Genomic DNA, 19,647 nt, shown 5'->3' on the forward strand with positions numbered 1-19,647 from the left:
GGGGGTTAGAGCATGGCAAGAAGTTCTTCATGCGATTTGACATGGAACAAGGGATTTGGAATAGTCCGATGGTTTCTTGGGAAATATCTTGCCATGTTTGTCTACTACGACACAGCAGCTTGGTGAGAAGGGCCTTTTGGGGTTTTAAGGGCAGCATGTGGCGGAGAAAGTAAGGGGATAGGCTGACGACATAGGGGATAGTGGGAGGCCCAGGCACACACACCCACACTCGAGTAACTTAGTTTTAGTCACTGATATGAGAAAGATGACAGAAGAATGCCGAGGCCCAATACCATGTGTACAGAACATTGTAGACTATCGAGTTGACTCTGACACTGGAATAGGTATTCAGCGGTCTCGAATGCAACATTGACAAAGGAAGGCCCCGGCCGCTAAGAGGTGCGGGAGCGGGGTAACTACAGTACAGTAATCACTGCCTATAGGGGACGGACGGGTCGGTTCGAGTTTTGCCTTCCTGTAAATAGAGTTTCTGCTATATGAAGTAGTTTGTTAGAGGTAATTGCGGAATACCGGGAACTACACACGAATTTGTGTGGTAATCCCCGACAACCGTAATCAGTCTCTTCGGGCAACGGAGCAGAAGCTTCATAGTAGAGGGTTTTAGCAACCTGACCATCGGGCTTAAGACCAAGGCCGGAAGAAGAAGGTGCCAAGCCACTATATGGCAGCCTAGGCTTCGTTGGCGATAGTAATTGTAGACCCCAGTAGATAGTATTAGCTAGGTCTAAAGTAGTAATATAAGAATACTGTAATACCCCCTAAGTGCCTCGGATTCTACCGATTTTGGCAGCCAACAGTAGCAGTTGCTATTCTACTAACGAACTGCTATTATTGGCGCTTTCGGGATCGCTAAGAAGAAGAAGAAGAAGATGGGTGTGGCGAAGGAGAGGCACTAGTAAGTATAATAATGGAGTCTGGCTAAGACTGCCAATGATAACGGCATCTTCAACTCTATCACCACTTACTAATTGCTACGCTTAGAGCGCTAGGAGGGGGTTCTATAGTGAGGGAGAAGCAGGTTGATAACCTGCTTCTCCTTCATTATAAGAAGCATTGCTGCCTAAGCGAGGAAAGAAGCCTCACCCCTAGCCCCTATAGCACCCTAGTGCTCCTTCCTGTCATACTGACATTCGTTGCACTCAGGTTGCTATCAAACTCAAGAGTAAACTTAGAAATCTCCTCCTCAAACCTACAAGTCACTATACATATTTTGGCTTATCACACCAACAACAAGAGCAATACTACTCAACGATTGCTACAACCCTCTATGATTCATTACATGTCATTGCTCCTTAGTTACTGGGCTGATATTACCACATAGCATATCTCTACAACCCTCTATGATTCATTACATTACATTATGTCATACTGACATTCATTGCACTCAGTTTGCTATCAAACTCAAGAGCAAACTTAGAAATCTTCTCCTCAAACCTACAAGTCACTATACATATTTTGGCTTGTCACACCAACAACAAGAGCAATACTACTCAATGATTGCTACAACCCTCTATGATTCATTACATGTCATTGCTCCTTAGTTACTGGGCCGATATGACCACATAGCATATCTCTACAACCCTCTATGATTCATTACATGACATCACTCCTTAGTTACTGGGCTAATACTACACATGACATATCTCTATCAACTAGAGGCCTAGGAACATGAACGATAGCTCCAAAAGCTTTTACAACCATCTATGATTCATTACACGTCATCGCTCCTTAGTTACCCACAAGATTGGTTAAGTTATGACATAATTTGTCTATAGGGGTACTCTGACCTTGGACCTCCTTTCACTTCCTATAGGCTAGGAACCTAGGAGATGGTTCTATGGGATTCTCTTACGTCGACTACAGTTACCAAGCCTGGTTAGTTATGGAAAGTCTTGGAAAATGAGAGAACTACACTCCTTTAGCATAAATAGGATTGCTCTTTACTTAAGAAAGGGCAAGCAGACAATACAGTAAATCAACTATCACATACTTCCACGTCTTTTCCAAGCTTCCAAGCATTCATCTTGTTACTCCTTGTTTCTGAAAAGTCAGTGAGGTGCTAACCTCTGACTTACCCCTGAGTTCTCAGACTCAACATTTGTTGCAACTTGTCTAAACCACTTCACCACATCATACACCTGATTGCTGCATTGTGGAATAGTCTAAGCTACAACCCTTTGGCTCTGTTTCCTAAGACAGTGTGTTGTCTTAGTAAATTCATCCCTTCCTTGGGTGGCTAGATGTAATGGTGGGTGCACCCACCATTACAATAGACTGGAACCTGGCTAGAATACTAGTAATTGTTAGTTTCAGTTGTATGAGTATATTGTTATAAATAATCACTTTGGTCACTAGCGCCAGCATAGTAAACTTGATTGACATTGAATCTATACACAAATATACACAGTAATTCAAAGCTGGCTACTAAACAGAAATCTGTCTAGCTGTAACCAGCTTTTGGCACTTAATTGCCAAAAGCAGATGATTCTTCGTCATTTAGAACAGGGGGTGGTAGGAGAGCAGCAGGGTTAAATCACCAGCAGCTTGGCACCTTCCTTTTCAGGCATTGGTCAAGCCGACAGTTAGGTTGCTAAAACCCTCTAGTGGCTTTTAATAGCCTAGCGCCACTGTCTGACTCGTGAGCCAACCAGGAAGCTAGACAGTCCCCTCTACCCCTAATGTCATACTGACATTCGTTGCACTCAGTTTGCTATCAAACTCAAGAGCAAACTTAGAAATCTCCTCCTCAAACCTACAAGTCAACATACATATCTTGGCTTATCACATCAACAACAGAAGCAATACTACTCAACGATTGCTGCAAACTCTTCTACTACATCTGTTTATGCTACATACATCACGGCATATCATTTGGACACTCATTGAACAAGTTATTAAGAAAATCTCCTCCTTAATGTCATACTGACATTCGTTGCACTCAGTTTGCTATCAAACTCAAGAGCAAACTTGGAAATCTCCTCCTCAAACCTACAAGTCACTATACATATTTTGGCTTATCACACCAACAACAAGAGCAATACTACTCAACGATTGCTACAACCATCTATGATTCATTACACGTCATCGCTCCTTAGTTACTGGGCCGATATTACCACATAGCATATCTCTACAACCCTCTATGATTCATTACATGACATCACTCATACTACCACATGACATATCTCTACCAACTAGAGGCCTAGGAGCATGAACGATAGCTCTAGAAGCTTCTACAACCCTCTATGATTCATTACACGTCATCGCTCCTTAGTTACCCACAAGATTGGTTAAGTTATGACATAATTTGTCTATAGGGGTACTCTGACCTTGGACCTCCTTTTACTTCCTATAGGCTACGAACCTAAGAGATGGTTCTATGGGATTCTCTTACGTCGACTACAGTTACCAAGCCTGGTAAGTCATGGAAAGTCTTGGAAAATGAGAGAACTACACTCCTTTAGCATAAATAGGATTGCCCTTTCCTTAAGAAAGGGCAAGCAGACAATACAGTAAATCGACTATCACATACTTCCACGTCTTTTCCAAGCTTCCAAGCATTCATCTTGTTACTCCTTGTTTCTGAAAAGTCAGTGAGGTGTTAACCTCTGACTTACCCCTGAGTTCCCAGACTCAACATTTGTTGCAACTTGTCTGAACCACTTCACTACATCACACACCTGATTGCTGCGTTGTGGAATAGTCTAAGCTACGACCCTTTGGCTCTGTTTTCTAAGACAGTGTGTTGTCTTAGTAAATTCATCCCTTCCTTGGGTGGCTAGATTCTCATATCTGGTGCACCCACCATTACATCTAGCCACCCAAGGAAGGGATGAATTTACTAAGACAACACACTGTCTTAGGAAACAGAGCCAAAGGGTTGTAGCTTAGACTATTCCACAACGCAGCAATCAGGTGTATGATGTGGTGAAGTGGTTTAGACAAGTTGCAACAAATGTTGAGTCTGAGAACTCAGGGGTAAGTCAGAGGTTAGCACCTCACTGACTTTTCAGAAACAAGGAGTAACAAGATGAATGCTTGGAAGCTTGGAAAAGACGTGGAAGTATGTGATAGTCGATTTACTGTATTGCCTGCTTGCCTTTTCTTAAGGAAAGGGCAATCCTATTTATGCCAAAGGAGTGTAGTTCTCTCATTTTCCATGACTTTCCATGACTAACCAGGCTTGGTAAATGTATTAGAAATCAAGTGCGACCCACAACTATCTTGCTAATCATGTAGCGAATGTAAGAGAATCCCATAGAACCATCTCTTGGGTTCCTAGCCTATAGGAAGTGAAAAGGAGGTCCAAGGTCAGAGTACCTATAGACAAATTATGTCATAACTTAACCAATCTTGTGGGTAACTAAGGAGCGATGACGTGTAATGAATCATAGAGGGTTGTAGAAGCTTCTAGAGCTATCGTTCATGTTCCTAGGCCTCTAGTTGGTAGAGATATGCCATGTGGTAGTATTGGCCCACCCCCTTAAGGAGGAGATTTTCTTAATAACTTGTTCAATGAGTGTCCAAATGATATGCCGTGATGTATGTAGCATAAACAGATGTAGTAGAAGAGTTTGCAGCAATCGTTGAGTAGTATTGCTTCTGTTGTTGATGTGATAAGCCAAGATATGTATGTTGACTTGTAGGTTTGAGGAGGAGATTTCTAAGTTTGCTCTTGAGTTTGATAGCAAACTGAGTGCAACGAATGTCAGTATGACACGGAGGCATCCTTACAATCCATACTGTTGAACTCCATCACTAATGTATTCTAAGGTTTTCGGAATTTGAGATATGATTTTGAGTAAAACACCTTAGTTGTTTAGCAGTTCTAATAAACCAAATTGGAATTTTATCACTCCTATCTTCATTGTAGTAGAGGTTAGCTGTAATTCAAGTTTTGTCAACCTTTTTACTAAGCGATGAAGTTGATAATCCTAAGTTTGGTAATTTTCTCTAATAAAATCTAGTCTCATCCATGTTGTAAACATCACAAGGTAGGTATTTCGCTTTAACTTGGATGCTGTCCATCTGCTATGTTACTTCTATTGTGATTTCCGCAGAGCTTGCCTCTCTAACTTTTCTTCAGTAGTGGAGATTATGTCTTTTCTTAAACCCTTCAAGCCATCCTTCACTCCATGTAGGGCAATCTTGTCTGTAGTATTGTGGTAGCCGTGTCTAGAATTATGTTGCTTTTATCTATAGAAGATCTCCTATAACAATGCCATGAGTAGCATCAAATCGTAAAGCACATTCTGCTAGAGCTTTCTCTAACACTTCCCATTTTAGTTTCCTTGTCTTCTTGGTATTATTGAATGCTTTTGTAGAAGTAGCAGTATCGACAAAGGCATATGTTAAGGATAGTATTTTACTTGTAGTCAAAGAGTTCAAAGTATGTCCATGTTGATCATTCTACCAAGTTGAAGCATCTGCTAACGTCTTCTTTGTGCTCTAAGTTGTAGGATTATGGTACCAAGCTCGTAAAGCTTGCTTTTGTACATTTGTAATCGAGATTCGAGGCTTTTTAGGTGGTGGAGGTGCCATTTTCTATACCGGAAGTTGAGGGTCTTGGCCGGGATTTTGGTATAAGAAGGTTTCCGTTATTACCATACAAAATTCGCGTGTGGGAAGGGGTTCGGTATTAGGACGTTTCGCTACAGCCGAGTCCGCTATAGGCAGTGTAGTAGTCTGACAATGCACGCAAACGTGAAACGAACTAAATTGACGGCACCCGCGGCTTTCGAGCCCTATACTAAATATCAATCTAAAGGCCCTTACAGAGCCCGAGCCTCCAGACAGTAGCTTTCTGCTTTCCAGTTACACGCCGGCGAGCCAAACTCCTCCAATATATCTACCCCAAATACACAGCTAAACCCGCAATAGCAGCCGGCACGCTCTGAATAAAGAAGATCTTCGGCATCGCAGTCAAGCCCCCATAAATCCCCGCAGCACCGACCAGCCCCAAGAAGAAGAGTTCAATCTGCGTCGCAAATTCTGGCACGGGGTGCACTAATCCCCAGAAGAGTCCAGCGGCCAGGAAACCGTTGTAGAGACCCTGGTTGGCGGCAAGGATTTTGGTTTTTTCGGCGATGTCGGGCTTGAGGCCGAAGGCTTTGAGACCATGGGGTGTAGTCCAGAGGAACATCTCCAGGACGAGGATGTAGACGTGGAGTAGGGCCATGAAGGCTACTAAGAGGGAGGACAGCGATGCCATTGTGCTGTAGGGGCGATGGTAGTGGTAGCGAAGTTGTTTAAGGGCAAGTAATTTTGAGGGTTTTCAATCGCAGGCCGTTGAGATTGTGGGATATTTAAAGAGTCTAGAATCCTCTGTCACATGTGAATTAAATTCGGAACAACCGGGTTTATGTCACGTGCTTGGATTTATGCTATGGGGACAAATACAGTAGTCTTGTGTCATGGTATACATTTACTACTTCTAACATGCCCAGGCAGCTGTGTCGTGGCATGGGGGTTATTTACTACTTCTATAACTCATCCTTATATGTTCCCTTCTCCTCCTTCTCCTCCTTAATCCTCACAGCTTCCAAAATCTCCTCCTCAGTTGGCATATCGAACTCCTTAGCCTCACCAGTTCCCTCCGCTGCCTCAGTAGAAGTGGACTTTGTCTTCTTCGACTTCTTCGTCTTCGAAGTCTTGGGCTTCTTGGTTTTCGAGGTCCTGCTGGTCGAAACCTTGGGTGGCTCGGGACCCTTCATGCCTTTCATGACCATTTCCATTCCTGCTTGGCTGATCTCGTTCGCCTTCTTGGCCATCTCCTTCACGAGTAGAACGGGGTCGTCAGTGACCTTGAGTGCCTCCTGTTCGGCAAGCTTCTTTGTGAACCAATCGGACGTCGCCTTATGAAGAGACTCCAACACATCGAGATCCTCCTGCCTGAACGACGTAGGTGGCACGGCGGTTGTCAATGGGGCCTGGGAAGATTCAGTCTTAGTCTCAGCTTCGGCCGAAGTGTTATCTTCTTCAGTTCCATCAGTCTCAGTCGATGGCTCAGCTGTCGTCGATGATTCGGTTGAAGTCTCGGAGGGGGTTGGCCTTAATGCTACCGACGACATAAAGTCGGCCTGCTCGACAATCTTCTCCTTCACCAAGTTGATCACTGACTGAGCGCTCTCCAAAGACTCCTTGAGGTTCTTGACCTGCTCTGGGCGTTTTGACGCTTCGTCCTTGCGACGCTCAATTGGGTTGACAATTGCCTTCATTTCTCCCAGTTTGGCTTTCAGAACCTCACGGGTAGCTCCTGCACCTTCTTCGTACAACCAGTCGCTGATGGCCTCAGCGAGCTCACCCAGAGGCTTGCGCTCAGCTTCAGTTGATGCTCCAATGAAAGCATCGTCGGTCAACAGGTCACGAACGCGATAGGTGTAGCCCTCAAGTTGGTTGAGTGCCTCTTCCTGCTGTTTCCGCACGAGGTCCGAATCGTCGAAAGCAACTAGTCTCTCCTTCTTGTTGAACAGGACCTCTGTGGGTAATGCAGGGTACCCCTTCTTCACAAGCTCGAAGTCCAAAGGAATTGCAACTAAGCGCTTCTTAGGCTTAGCATCAGCGGTGGCCGAAGAGGCGGATGCAGCTGACGATGTCGATGATTTTTTACCAGTAGAGGTTGTGGCAGAGCTCTCGGTGGACGTCTCGGCATCTGACACGATTTCTGCGTCTTCAAAAATATCCTGATCGCTCTTCTTGGCACCAAAGCCGAATAGGCCCTTAACACCATCTACGACGCCTCCTGCATTCGGATCTTCATCGACCTCGCACTGTGCGGTAGCCCCGGTAATTTCAACTTCGCCGTTAAAGACATTCAGGCGAACGCCAAACTTGGTAACGATGTCGGTGGCTTCACACCCGCGCTTCTCCTTCAGTTCTGTAACAGTTTCTGTGAGGTTCTTGGTTGCTAGCTTCACGAGTTCTCTCTCCCCCAAAAATGTACCTTCTCCGGCATGATCGATATGCTGATAGAAATGAACATCGAAGTCTTCCAAGTTCTGGAAAGAGACTACTTTCTCGGCGCCAAGCTGCGACTGGGGAGTATACAGGCGCTGCTTTTGGAGCTTGAGATTTATGTTCGTCCACTGCATGCTGACAGCGTATCCTGCAGCTTCGTATGTTCTGATGTCCTTTACACGGAAGCTGGGGCTAAGTCCGGCGCCCCTGAATGCGGCACCGAGAACGGCAGATTCATCTGAATTGACATTGCTTCTAAGCTTGTCGGACTTGCCAACTAAAAGCTCCAATTCCTTCTGGACGAACGGAGTGCGGGTAGCACCGCCGTGCAGAATGATAGAATCAATATCGGACAATTCGAGTTTGGCCCTTTCCAGAGCCATCTTAATAGTAGGTGCTACTCTATCAGCATGGTTGGAGGCAAGCTTCTCAAAATCGGTACGTGTCAGTTTGTATTTGAAGTCAACATCGTCATAAAGACCCTCGAAGCTTGTTTGGCTCTCTGCATTTGCGCTTAGAACTTGTCTCAGCTTCTCAGCTTGCTTCCATAACATTGCTGTGGCGCGGCCTTGGCGGTGTACAGACTCGGCCGAGATCGATGCGGCCTTTGCCTTCTTCGACTCAACAAACTGGGCCACAATGTCGTCCACGATTATGGCATTAAGGGCGTCACCACCAAGGGTCCTATCCCATCCAGCCCCAACAACTTGAACCTCCTGAATGGTTTTGTTGGATTTCCTCCCGTCCTTGATTGTTCGGCCCTGGAACTTGATAATTGTAGCTTTGGTCGAGCCGGCTCCCATGTCAAATACCAGATGGTGTTCTGGTTGCGCTCCGTCTGTGATGCTGGAGAAAGTGCGAGATGTTGCGTAATTGAGTCCAACAGCAAGGCCATCACTGATGAGCGACAATATCCGCAGGCCTGCCAAATCCGCGGCAAGTTCAATGGCTCTCTTCTCTTCCGTATCGAAATATGTTGGGACAGTAATAACTACATCCCTGATTGAGCTACCCTTGCCTGCCATCTCCTCGGCGTTCCTCTTTATGCTTTGCAATTCCATTGCCAGTAGCTCTTCGACCATCCAAGGATCCTGCTTGGTTGTAAAGGCCTCGCTTCGGAATTCGCAAGTCCCTCTGGTCTTCTCTTCTTCGATAACCAGGGCTGGGTAGCGTGCAGAGTACTCGGCGACTCTAGGGTCGCTGACCAGCAGACCGAGAATGGCTTTGAGGTTTGGGTAGACGTCACCAGGGAATTTAGCCGACAATGCGTTCGCATCCGATCCGTAGAGTCGCTCGGGGTAAGAACCTTGCGGCGCATTTTTGATAGGCTTGAAGGTGACCGCGGAGAGCTCCTTGCGTCGTGCGTCTTTCGTCAAGACGATGTCGAGAGGAATGCCGGGCTTAACCAGCGCAGCCTTGATGTACTCAGTGCCGAAGTCGATGCCAACGACCGCATTTGCGGCCAATGCGGTAGAGGCAAAAATCCAAAACAGACATAATATCGCAGAGAGATTCGAAAAGGCCATGCCGGAGGACCGCCGCGAGGCTAACGGCATGATTGTTGGAGGGGGTGTTGGCAAACTGGTGGGTGAGTGAAGCTGCCGTGGCAATGACGGGGCGGTGTATATGTAGGTTTTTGCCAGCTATGACATGTGGTCTTTCGACAACTGGCTTCTAACAGTTTTATTCGGTGTTTAATAGTAGACTAGCTCACGGGATATGTATCCTCGTTGAGGAAATAAAGTCTATAAAGAGGACACTTTGTCATTTTGTCACCTTTGGGGGTTGGCGTTTGGTAAATTTATGTAAGCGACACAGCGGTAGCCTTGCATTGATCGGCCCCGCCACCCTCCGGCGCGTAACTTGGCTAGTGAGGCTGGTTATTTCTCAGCGAGTCTCATATAAAACGCTCTGCGGAGTATGTGCCGCAGAGCGTTCTAGTTTAGTCGATGTCTGATAAATTGGAAGGCTGAAAGGTATGGCCTGGTACACTTCTTGAATATACTGTTACTGTCCCCGACTGTCATTTACTTGGATCTTCACCTAGAACTATTAATTTTGGGTGATTGGACTTTCAGCCATCGGCTCTCTCTGCCCTTCGATAAACAGAGACCCCAAGACACACTCATCGCCATATACCCTCATCTATTGGCAGATAGCTCTCAGAATGTCGTCGTCGGACATTCAAATCACACTCCAGCGGCCACTAAACCTGGACAAGTACGACCGCAGCGTGCCAGCTGCTCACCAAGCACACAATATCCCCAAGTCCTTCCTCGACTGCATGGCAGTGAGAGAAGAGGTATTCGTCAAAGGGCAAAATATTCCGCTCCTTCTGGAAGGCGATTCTGACGATTGCCGTTCTTATCACTGGGTTGCCTATGCATCTGCCGACGATGGTACTCGCTTTCGAGTCGGGAATCTTCGCCTGGTTCCATTCCCACACGAGGCCCATCCACTACCTGGATCATCCTTCGACCTGCCAGAAAATGTCACCGGAAACGAGCTGATAGCGGAGCCGAAGCCATGGATTGTTGACAGAGCAACGACTTTCCATGATGGAAGGGAAGCTTACGTCAAGCTTGGACGGGTGGCTGTCATCGAGGAATATAGAGGAAAAGGTATCGCTGGTCAGCTTGTTAGGTCTGCCATTGCCTGGACCAAGGAGAACCCAACGGCCTTTGACGTATCTGGAGCCGTAGATGAATCCGGCGCGGAATTGACAGAAGCCATGACGGCTTGGAAGGGCTTGATCTGCATACATGCACAAGAGTATGTTGCAAAGATATGGGCGAAGTGGGGGTTCAAGGAGGACGAGAAGATGGGAAGGTGGACAGAAGCTGGGATTCCTCATGTTGGCATGTTCATGCGTGTCGATTTGCCATCGGCACCATAGGAATCGTCACATGAGGGGTGGCCTGCAACGTTCTAACATGAAAATAGATAAGAGTACATACGATTATGGGAAGGTGGCATCAGGGTGACTAGAGATATTTAATAGAATCATGTTACCTCTTTTCTTGGCCATTCATAAATCGTGCACATTTTAATACCTTCAGGTGTTGAGCGGAGAAAGGTTGATGCTGGTCGGTTGCCTGGCTGGTTGCCTGGATGCGATACAATCCAAGACTAAGCGTACAAATATAAACCCCCCACTTTTATCACGGTATATATCCAGGATATAAAGAACACTCTCTTTCTCTCGGGGTACTGTCTATGATCATGAAACCCTTGGTTTACGTGCTGGTCCAGAGATGAGTTCGCCCTTTTCCGAATTTTGTCCGAGTTCGTTGGCTTCGGCCAACTAAGGCATATTTCAAAACTTACCGTCTGCATTGATAGAGTAACGCTAAATTCATCATAATGGTAGAACAGGTCCAAGATAATGCAATTAGCGCTTGGCCATTTACCATTCACAGGTTATTGTGGGCTGAACCTTCCTCATGGTCAAACATTTCTCACATCAAAGACTGCTTCTTGTTTCTCTCTCAAACAGGCTCACCATTTCAACGACGCACCTAGTATTCTCATTACCTGCAGGACACATCTTTGTTACAAACTGCCTGACCCCGTTTATTCACTCTCAAGAAACAGTGCTCACTACAATCAAAGATTCCAAGCTATGCTCCGCTCCGTCCAACTCGAGCCATGTCTCGGGTTCACTTTACATACACCCCATACGTCGCCATGGCCTTTAACATGCTCTCTCTGGCAGCCACCATCCTTGGCGGCATCTACGGCTGGCACGCAACTTTCTTCATCGTCGCCTTATTTGGGCAGCATCTGCATCACCTCGGTTTCGTCCACCCACGCGCTAGGTCAGGTTGCCGCATGTGTTGCAACTCTTTTGATATGGTCACAATTTCTATATCGCCTGCGCGCCTACCTCACACCGCCTCCTTCTCGTTCACAATGCCGAATTCACCTCGTTAAACGCCCATCTCCTCCACCCCAAAAGATGTCGACTCCCTACTACCAGCTCCAACGGCCTCTTGTCTGCCACCATCGCACCTGCTGGGCCGCCGCCGCAGCATTTTCAACTCGCGAGAAAAAAGGCCTTGATGGCCTCACGCCTTTCATGCGCGAGCAGTGGGCGCTCGCTGCCCCGGGGATCCCACAGCCGGATATGGAAGAAATCTTGTCTACACTCACCGTCACACCCGAACATCACTTCGAGCGCTTCGTCAGCTGGGCCAAGGAGAGCTGGGAGAGTCTGCCTCGGAAAGCGGAGCTGGTTATTTCAGCGTTGGTGCTTGTCCTGGCCGTCAGGCCCGCGAAGACCGTCGTAAAATTCCTAAGTCATGTGGAATGGACGAGGCTATACGTGGTCGTTGGGATGCTAGTCTTGGTGTGGTTTTGCGGCGGTGGGACGGTGGAGAGGGCGCCGGCGCCGAGGTACGAGACTGTGGTCTCGTACTATCTAGTTCCCGAAATCAAGGGATGGAGTAAGTTTCATTCCTATGGAAATTATTATGGTCGGATATTAACGGTGTATAGGTCGTTAATAGCAGGCTGGCCTGCTACGTTCGCCCAGAAATGAAGCTCGGCGGCGTCTCAGTGGTCATGAACGAGGAGGACAAATAGGCGGGCCTTTTCCCGCATATGTTCGCATGCATCTATCATCTAATCGAAGGGTCATAGGATTTAACGTTAGAGGGATGCCCTAGGTGGCCGGTTAGTTCGAATCGTCAAATTCGCAGGGTTGAACACAGGATCGATGAATGGAAGTTAGCCTGAGATATTGCACAAATACAAGGAGGTTTGCACGCATCAAGATAATATAAGATGGAAAAATTAATCGTATGTGTACACGTATACCGAAGTAAACCCTAGGAATCAGTACATGGCAACCCCCAAATGTCTAAACCGCTCAGATGCCCAAAGAAAACTCAACGCCGACATCAATGTCGCGTGCTGCTTCATGTTAGCTATATTTATGGAAGGGGGCGGGAGGGGTTGACATACCCATCTTTACAACCTTCGAGAACTGGACGGACTTCTCGGCCGCGTTCTGGAGATCATCGATAGAGAAGATCTTCAGTCCGGACTCGTTGATCAAAGCCTGCGCAGCCTCCATGTTTGTGCCCTGTAACCTGGCAATAATTGGGATGCGGAGGTCCATGCTCTCAGCAGTGCTGATGAGGCCCTTGGCAATGGCATCGCATCTGACAATACCACCGAAGATGTTGACGAAGATAGCAGAGACCTTGGGGTCGCTGGTGATGAGAGTGAAGGCCTCCTTGATGGCGGCAGGGGTGGCACCACCACCAACGTCAAGAAAGTTGGCTGGCTCACCACCGTTAAGCTTGATGATGTCCATGGTGGCCATGGCAAGACCGGCACCGTTGACAAGGCATCCGATGTCACCGCCAAGCTTGATGAAGTTCAATCCAGACTCAGCAGCACGGACCTCGTCAGCGTCCTCCTGAGTGGTATCGCGCCAGTTGAAGATTTCCTTTTGGCGGAACTCGGCGTTGTCATCAAATCCGAGCTTGGCATCCATGGCAAGAACCTGGTGGTCGCTGGTCTCGGAAAGGGGGTTGATCTCGATCTGGGTGGCATCCTTATCCATGAAGACCTTGTAGAGCTTCTGGATAGTATCCCTCGCCTCCTCAACACACTGCTCGCTGAACCCAACGTCCACGGCGATCTTGCGTGCGATCTCGTCAGTGACACCGGTGTGGATGTCAATGTGTGTGGTGGTGATGGCCTCTGGGGTCTCCTTGGCAACAGTCTCGATATCCATGCCTCCCTGCGACGAGGATACGATGACTGGGCCTTGCGAGGCTCTGTCCATAAGGATAGCCAGGTAGAACTCACGGCGAGCGAACTTGCGCTCGCAGATGTATACCGAGTTGCACATACGGCCCTGTGCACCAGTCTGCTTTGTAACCAGCTTGTGTCCGATCATCTGATCCGCGAACATCTTGGCCTCGGTGGGAGAGTAGATGACGCGAACACCGCCCTTCAGGCCGTTGTCAAAGGTGCCCTTTCCACGGCCACCAGCGAGGACTTGTGCCTTGATGACCATGTCGTCGCCGCCAATCTTCTTCGCGATAGCTTCGGCCTCTGCGGCATTTTTGGCGACAGATCCTTGAGGGACACCGATGCCGTACTACGGCCATTAGCATCCGTTGATTCAAATACGCGGTTCGGGGCAATGCATACTTGTCTGAGGAGGTCTGCGGAGAGGTATTCATGAATGCTCAGGGCTCTCGTTTGTTGCGAGGCTCCAATTGCTCTGTAAGGAGTTGGGAACTGAAATTTGGGTCAATTACGTGTAAACACGACAGAATAGGTGCGAGAGATTCGTACTTTGGCAGCCTTGATGGCCGAGGCCAATGGCCCTCTGCGAGCGATTCTGAACATATTGACAAACGGTATACTCAACGTTGCCAAATTAAGAAATGGGAGGCTTAGAGCATCAATATATTCTTTCGCATGTACAGTTTGGGGACCACAGCTTCCTGTAACGCTAGCGCTCCCGAATAGCCAGCTACCAGTCACCATCCGAGGCGGAACTGTGTGAGATCACGTGATGATAGGGAATAATTGACGCCAATCCGATCCCAAAATCATAAAATCTGGGGTTCAAAATATTTACAATTCTCACATTGGCAAAGATGGCGTCCAACAATCGTGAAAAGCTCCCAGTAGCTGAAAACCTGGAGGCTATCCAGGCGCGCATTGATTTAGCTATTGCGAAGCAGGATGCAATGGTCAAGAGCTGGGTAGACAAGTTCGACACGAGCAAATGTGCCCCATCGAAGACGAAGGAAGAGATCGAGGCCTGGGATGCGGAGCTTTTCAACCCAATGCCTTCCAACTTGGGACTCGGCGCCCCAATTCCCAAGGAATACCTAAATGGCGACATAAACCGGAAAGACATCAGCGGCAATAGCAAACTGCGAAGCCTCATGATGGGGAAAAAAGCTGGTCTGCAAGCCGCCAAACTGCGCGATGCGGAAGAAAAAGCTAGCAGTATGAAGCGTGGGCTGAAGGAAGATACAAGTGATGACGAGGAAGGCCGGTCCAATCTAGGGAGGTCGAAGAAGGCCAAACGCGAGGTTGCGAAGGCAGCTGCTCTCAAAACTACGGCGTTCAAAGCTGTGAAACAGACGAAGCCGCTTCCGCTCCAGCAAAAAGCTCAGTCTGCTGGCGAGAGCGACGACGAGGATAGTCGCGCTACTTCCCAAGCACCACAAACCGACTCTAACCCCAAGGTCACAAAGCACACAGAAACGACTTCCTCGATCACGTCCACCTCCGAACCTCCAAATATACCGGCTGTCGCCAAGAAGAAGCTTTCAATGAAAGCAGATACTCCAGCTACGGCCGCTATAAACCCTCTACTATCCGCTGAGGCCGAGGCGAGAAGAGAGAAGAATCGCATGAAAAAGGCGAAACAGAAGCAGAGGAAGCGGAAAGAGAGGGAACAAGCACTGGCAGGAGCAGGTTCTGCCAAGGATGCTGCTAAAGAAGAATAACTTCCTGGCTTGGAGATAGGCTGGGTGGGCTGGGCCAAGCTTTGCCAGACTGTTTGAAGAGATACTAGGCAAGCTGAATCAAGCTTTGCCAGACTATTTGGAGATATTCTGGGCGAGCTGAACCAAGCTTTGCCCAACTGTTTAGAGGGATACGGCATATCTCAGTTCGAGAATAGGACTGTTCCAACGTATCATTACAATTGGAGCTTGGATAGTCCTGGCAATCGAGGGGAGTGTAAAGAATAGCACATAGCACTTATAGACAAACATCGTTAAACGTTATCCAACCCACAGAAATCTGATTTAAGCTTGCTTATTCAGGGATAACAGACAATGTGCCAATTATATCTCACCCACTGATTGTATACTAACTTCCCAGGCTACACTATCATTCACAATAATAATAATCTGACTCATGAGTATTTTTTTCTCTCATCCTGCTAAATGGGGTTATCAAAATGATTTCGTGTATCAACAAAAAAAAACGATGCAATCCAGATAATCCAATACCCAAGCCACACACACAAAAAAACGATTTCCAATATGTACCTCCCGGGTAAGTGATGCGGGGGCAGGCGGTGATATTGAGACACCACACCTGCCCAATGTAAACAAAATGTATTGACTGTGCAAGGCTACCCGTGGTTACGCGCAGCGCAGACAGACGGCATAAGAAATATTACTGCAGCCGTTTTCTCTTCCGGTCCTCTTCCTCTCGCAGCTCCATGTCGTGCTCTTCGTCACGCTCAGCTGTTTCCGCGGGGTTCAGGATATGCGCCATGCTTCCTCTCCGTGTAGGGGGCCCGGAGTTATCTTTGAAGAGGCCCGACGTCCCGAATCCGGGGCCGCCAAACTTATCTCCCCTCGATGCACCCCATGACCAGGCGCCTAGGCTTTCAGAGGCACCACCGCTGCTGCTAAAGGGTGGCGTTGAGGGCCGTGATGCATTGGCGTGGTTATGTGTGGCTCCTTGTATCGAGTACGAGGAGAAGCTCTCGCGGATGCGCTGATCCTCACTTGGATCGGCTAGCGGTCGCTTGGGTGAGGATGGCCAGTGTGACGCTGGCTGCTCGGGGTTGTATTGAGGTTGGTTAGGCCACATGTGGACTCGAATGTCCGCCGAGGTGTGTCGGCGAGGGAGATCTGTGGGTGGAGTTGTAACCGCAATTAGAGGGTGCGGTGCTTGTGGTGGCGGTGGTGGAGCGACCTGGTAGCGCAAAGAGCTTGGTGATGAAGCAGTGGTTCCAGCCCCGGTTGACCCGAACCTTCGAGGGGCGATGGACAGGTGCGAAGGGACGGGCCTAAACGCGCCGGGCCTTGAAGGCTGTGCCATTGGGGGTTGGCGCCGATGGTCGTCCTGCGCTAGCTGACGTGGAGAAATAGGGGCGTTATCAAGGGATAGGTTTGAGAGATACTGCCTGGAACCTGCATATGGCTGTTCCAATGGCTCATCAATGTTCCTCAAGACGTCTGTCTGGCGCTGGATCTCAGATTGCATGTCCATGACTATGTAGCTGATTAGCAGATTTTATCTCATATGGCAATATTGACTTACTGCTCCGGTGTGCGTTCGCGTCATTTGGCACGGTGCTCATAACTATACGAGATATCTCATGGTTTACCTGCAAACATGACGTTAGCATGTACAACCCCAGCGGTGGGGTCGGTCATACCTGAAGTGATCGAGTCAGGGCCTCCACCAAGACTTGATTCCTGGCATACAGTGAGTGAGCACTTTCAACGCTTCGGACTAGTCTCGCATGCATTTCATACAGGCCAGTCTCTAATTGGCCAAGCCTTGCCTCTGTATCCATTGGCGGCTGTATTGGCTCGGCTGGAGTTCCTGGGTGTGAATAAGGCGGTGGCTTCACCGAAGGGTATGAGTCTCGGTGGACCAGAGAATGCCGTGATGCCCGTCTTTTGATTTCTCGAAGGCCAACGAGATCGCCACGCTTGAAATTGCCATTGCCATGTTTAAATTCCCATAGTGGTGATTCTGGCGAGCCGGTATGGAAGACATCGCTCACTAATTATCATCAGCTAAGAACAACAGTTTTCGTAAGGCATTACCGACCCTTGTGGAATCCGTACATGTTCAATTGCCGGACAAAAGACGAAATATTGGTATGTTTGAAATATTGCCTAAGGGAGTCAGTATATGATTCGTTCGCCACAGTAGGTAGTTGAAGACGTACGAAAGAACTTTAGAAAAGTCGTTAGAAGGGGACATGACGAAGCTCTCGTCGGAATTGGACCACGATATGAGATGTGATATGCTCGGATCCTCGAGCATGCTATGTAATCGTTAGTCCCGTTATGAATGCAGCATATGGGTCGTGGAAGCGCACTTGTATAGCTTATGGATAAAAGCAGTCTGTTGAACCTTTGGCTGAGGCGCACCTCCTTGGGTTGCTGCTCCTGCGCCAGGGCTTTGCACGCTTCCATTCTGCGCCTGCTCTCCCATGGCGCTTGTTGTCTGGTCATGTGTACCGTTTGCGCCACGGTCAGGGCTTGTGCGAGCTGGTGGAGGGCCCATCGTCGGTGCGGCAGGAGATGTTACCACCATAGGGTCGCCAGGTAATTGCGGGGAGGTCTGGGCGGGAGTCTGTATAATCGGCACTGTTCTCTCGGCGGACGAGACCTCTGTGTTGTTCATCGCCGAGCTCTGTTGGGCGCTCTCATCTTGCGAGCTCATTGTTCATACACCTTTCAGAAGTGTGTCAGTATGTCTCGAGTTTGGATTGGGGGTTTTGCGCCACCAGCAGCAACGGCTGAGGGTGCGTTCTGTTTCAATTTTCGGGGTGTTGGAAGACATACCTCATTGCTCCCGAGCCAGAGGAACCCAAGGCCGTTGGTTGGGAGATGCAGAAAGCTCGTCTGTGTCGGATTGAAGCTTGAGATGCTGGTTCCGGGAACCGTCGACCGGGGGTATCTCGACCTATCTTACGCCGGTTGAAGCTCAGCCTCGCATATGGTTGGCGCAAAGAGTTGCACTATAGTAAAGCCCCTCCAGCCGCTAAGTGGAGAATGGATGGGGGGCGAGGGCAACGGCTTGAACGCACGGCAACAAGATTTGAATCTTGGGATGTTGCGAAAGAAGCGAGAGATTATCCCAGACGGGGTTCTAGTACTGATGGTTTTGGGGGAGAGCATCTGTATAGTACAAAATACAGAATGCACGGGGTTGTAGTACAGTAAGTAGTACTCGAGTAGGGTTACAATTGAACAATTGAGGAGAAGTCGTTGGTGGGATGGGGATGGATGGGATGGGGGATGGATGTGTGTGTGTCCCACAGTGGCGGCGGTGGTGGTGCGCGCACTTCTCCTCAAATTTACTTTTACGCTCCGGGTACCGTGGTACATACTTCTCTGTGCAACAATGGTATCTTGGAGCAGTAATGCCGATGTATAGGGTACTTTTAAACTTTGGGGCCAAGCGAGAAAGGGGAGGAAACTGCGGGGGGGGATTAAGTGCTGAAGAAGAGCGAACCGTGGCAGGTCCGACAAGGTCTTGTTATTGTCGTACTCTACTCTTTTCTACTTCTCCAACTCTACTTACTCCTTATACTCTATGTTTAACCTTGCTGCCGTCTGTATTCTCTCTGGTTTTTTATCATATCATGTCACGCTATGCCAATGCAGGGTACATGTAGAGAAAAAGGAGGCCAATATGTCTCAAGAGGACAAGCTGCTGCCGCCCATTCTCCAGCTGTGCTTTTCGAGTGTTATCTCGGCCAGCAAGCCACGATCAGTCGAAATAGAATATCATATGCCCCCTCCTTCTCTCTTGTCTCCCCAGTCAGTGCTACTGGCCTCTTTCTTCTGGGTTCGCCGTGAGTAACGCAAAGCCTCCGGACTGCAGTGCAGCGGAAAATGGAGATGGTTCACAAGTCCACACTACTGTAGCTTACGAGTCATGGAAGCCGAGACCCTTTCCTCCGCAGCTCCGGTGTGACACAAGTCTGGAAGAAGCTTCCCTACGTCAATTAGAGTAGGTGTCCCCCCTTTTTCGATCAGCTCTTGCCATGCTATGGTGTTATCGTGTAGTATTGCTAGAGTCGCAGTGGGCGAACATCTCCTGTTGTACGAGTACCACTCGATGAGTGCCTCCCATCGAATCTATCATATCTTACACACAGGCAACATACAGACACACAACTTACAGTACCTTTACTCGGTAAGTACG

General features: G+C 48.3%; 7 protein-coding genes across 7 annotated transcripts; 3 read left to right on the forward strand and 4 right to left on the reverse strand.

Annotated features, from left to right (window-relative positions):
• Nucleotides 1–5,866: 5,866 nt before the first annotated feature.
• VC83_00874 (uncharacterized protein) lies at nt 5,867–6,229 on the reverse strand (the record flags this gene model as incomplete). Its single annotated transcript, XM_024464561.1, has 1 exon — nt 5,867–6,229. The coding sequence occupies one exon, from the start codon at nt 6,227–6,229 to the stop codon at nt 5,867–5,869; it is 363 nt and encodes a 120-aa protein (XP_024328053.1).
• A 271-nt stretch (nt 6,230–6,500) lies between these two features.
• LHS1 (lumenal Hsp70 protein) lies at nt 6,501–9,530 on the reverse strand (the record flags this gene model as incomplete). The annotated part of the gene is made up of 1 exon (XM_024464562.1): nt 6,501–9,530. The coding sequence occupies one exon, from the start codon at nt 9,528–9,530 to the stop codon at nt 6,501–6,503; it is 3,030 nt and encodes a 1,009-aa protein (XP_024328054.1).
• Nucleotides 9,531–9,870: 340 nt separating this feature from the next.
• On the forward strand, nt 9,871–10,957 carry VC83_00876 (uncharacterized protein). Its single transcript, XM_024464563.1, has one exon. It carries the CDS (start codon nt 10,142–10,144, stop codon nt 10,868–10,870), a length of 729 nt encoding a protein of 242 aa, XP_024328055.1. The 5' UTR covers nt 9,871–10,141; the 3' UTR covers nt 10,871–10,957.
• Nucleotides 10,958–11,159: 202 nt separating this feature from the next.
• VC83_00877 (uncharacterized protein) lies at nt 11,160–12,759 on the forward strand. Its single transcript, XM_024464564.1, has 2 exons — nt 11,160–12,419; nt 12,472–12,759. Exons 1-2 carry the CDS (start codon nt 11,360–11,362, stop codon nt 12,477–12,479), a joined length of 1,068 nt encoding a protein of 355 aa, XP_024328056.1. The 5' UTR covers nt 11,160–11,359; the 3' UTR covers nt 12,480–12,759.
• On the reverse strand, nt 12,737–14,563 carry TCA9 (Succinate--CoA ligase [ADP-forming] subunit beta, mitochondrial). The gene is made up of 4 exons (XM_024464565.1): nt 14,290–14,563; nt 14,143–14,232; nt 12,940–14,089; nt 12,737–12,888 (listed from the first exon to the last, which is right to left on the reverse strand). Exons 1-4 carry the CDS (start codon nt 14,482–14,484, stop codon nt 12,845–12,847), a joined length of 1,479 nt encoding a protein of 492 aa, XP_024328047.1. The 5' UTR covers nt 14,485–14,563; the 3' UTR covers nt 12,737–12,844.
• A 6-nt stretch (nt 14,564–14,569) lies between these two features.
• Nucleotides 14,570–15,766, forward strand: VC83_00879 (uncharacterized protein). Its single transcript, XM_024464566.1, has one exon. It carries the CDS (start codon nt 14,598–14,600, stop codon nt 15,459–15,461), a length of 864 nt encoding a protein of 287 aa, XP_024328048.1. The 5' UTR covers nt 14,570–14,597; the 3' UTR covers nt 15,462–15,766.
• On the reverse strand, nt 15,767–18,299 carry VC83_00880 (uncharacterized protein). The gene is made up of 6 exons (XM_024464567.1): nt 17,810–18,299; nt 17,657–17,755; nt 17,536–17,603; nt 17,135–17,487; nt 17,017–17,083; nt 15,767–16,967 (listed from the first exon to the last, which is right to left on the reverse strand). The coding sequence occupies exons 1-6, from the start codon at nt 18,154–18,156 to the stop codon at nt 16,141–16,143; spliced, it is 1,761 nt and encodes a 586-aa protein (XP_024327763.1). The 5' UTR covers nt 18,157–18,299; the 3' UTR covers nt 15,767–16,140.
• Nucleotides 18,300–19,647: the final 1,348 nt, after the last annotated feature.

This window comes from Pseudogymnoascus destructans (genome assembly GCF_001641265.1).
Source record: "Pseudogymnoascus destructans isolate 20631-21 unplaced genomic scaffold scaffold_2, whole genome shotgun sequence".
Classification (NCBI taxonomy): domain Eukaryota; kingdom Fungi; phylum Ascomycota; class Leotiomycetes; order Thelebolales; family Thelebolaceae; genus Pseudogymnoascus; species Pseudogymnoascus destructans.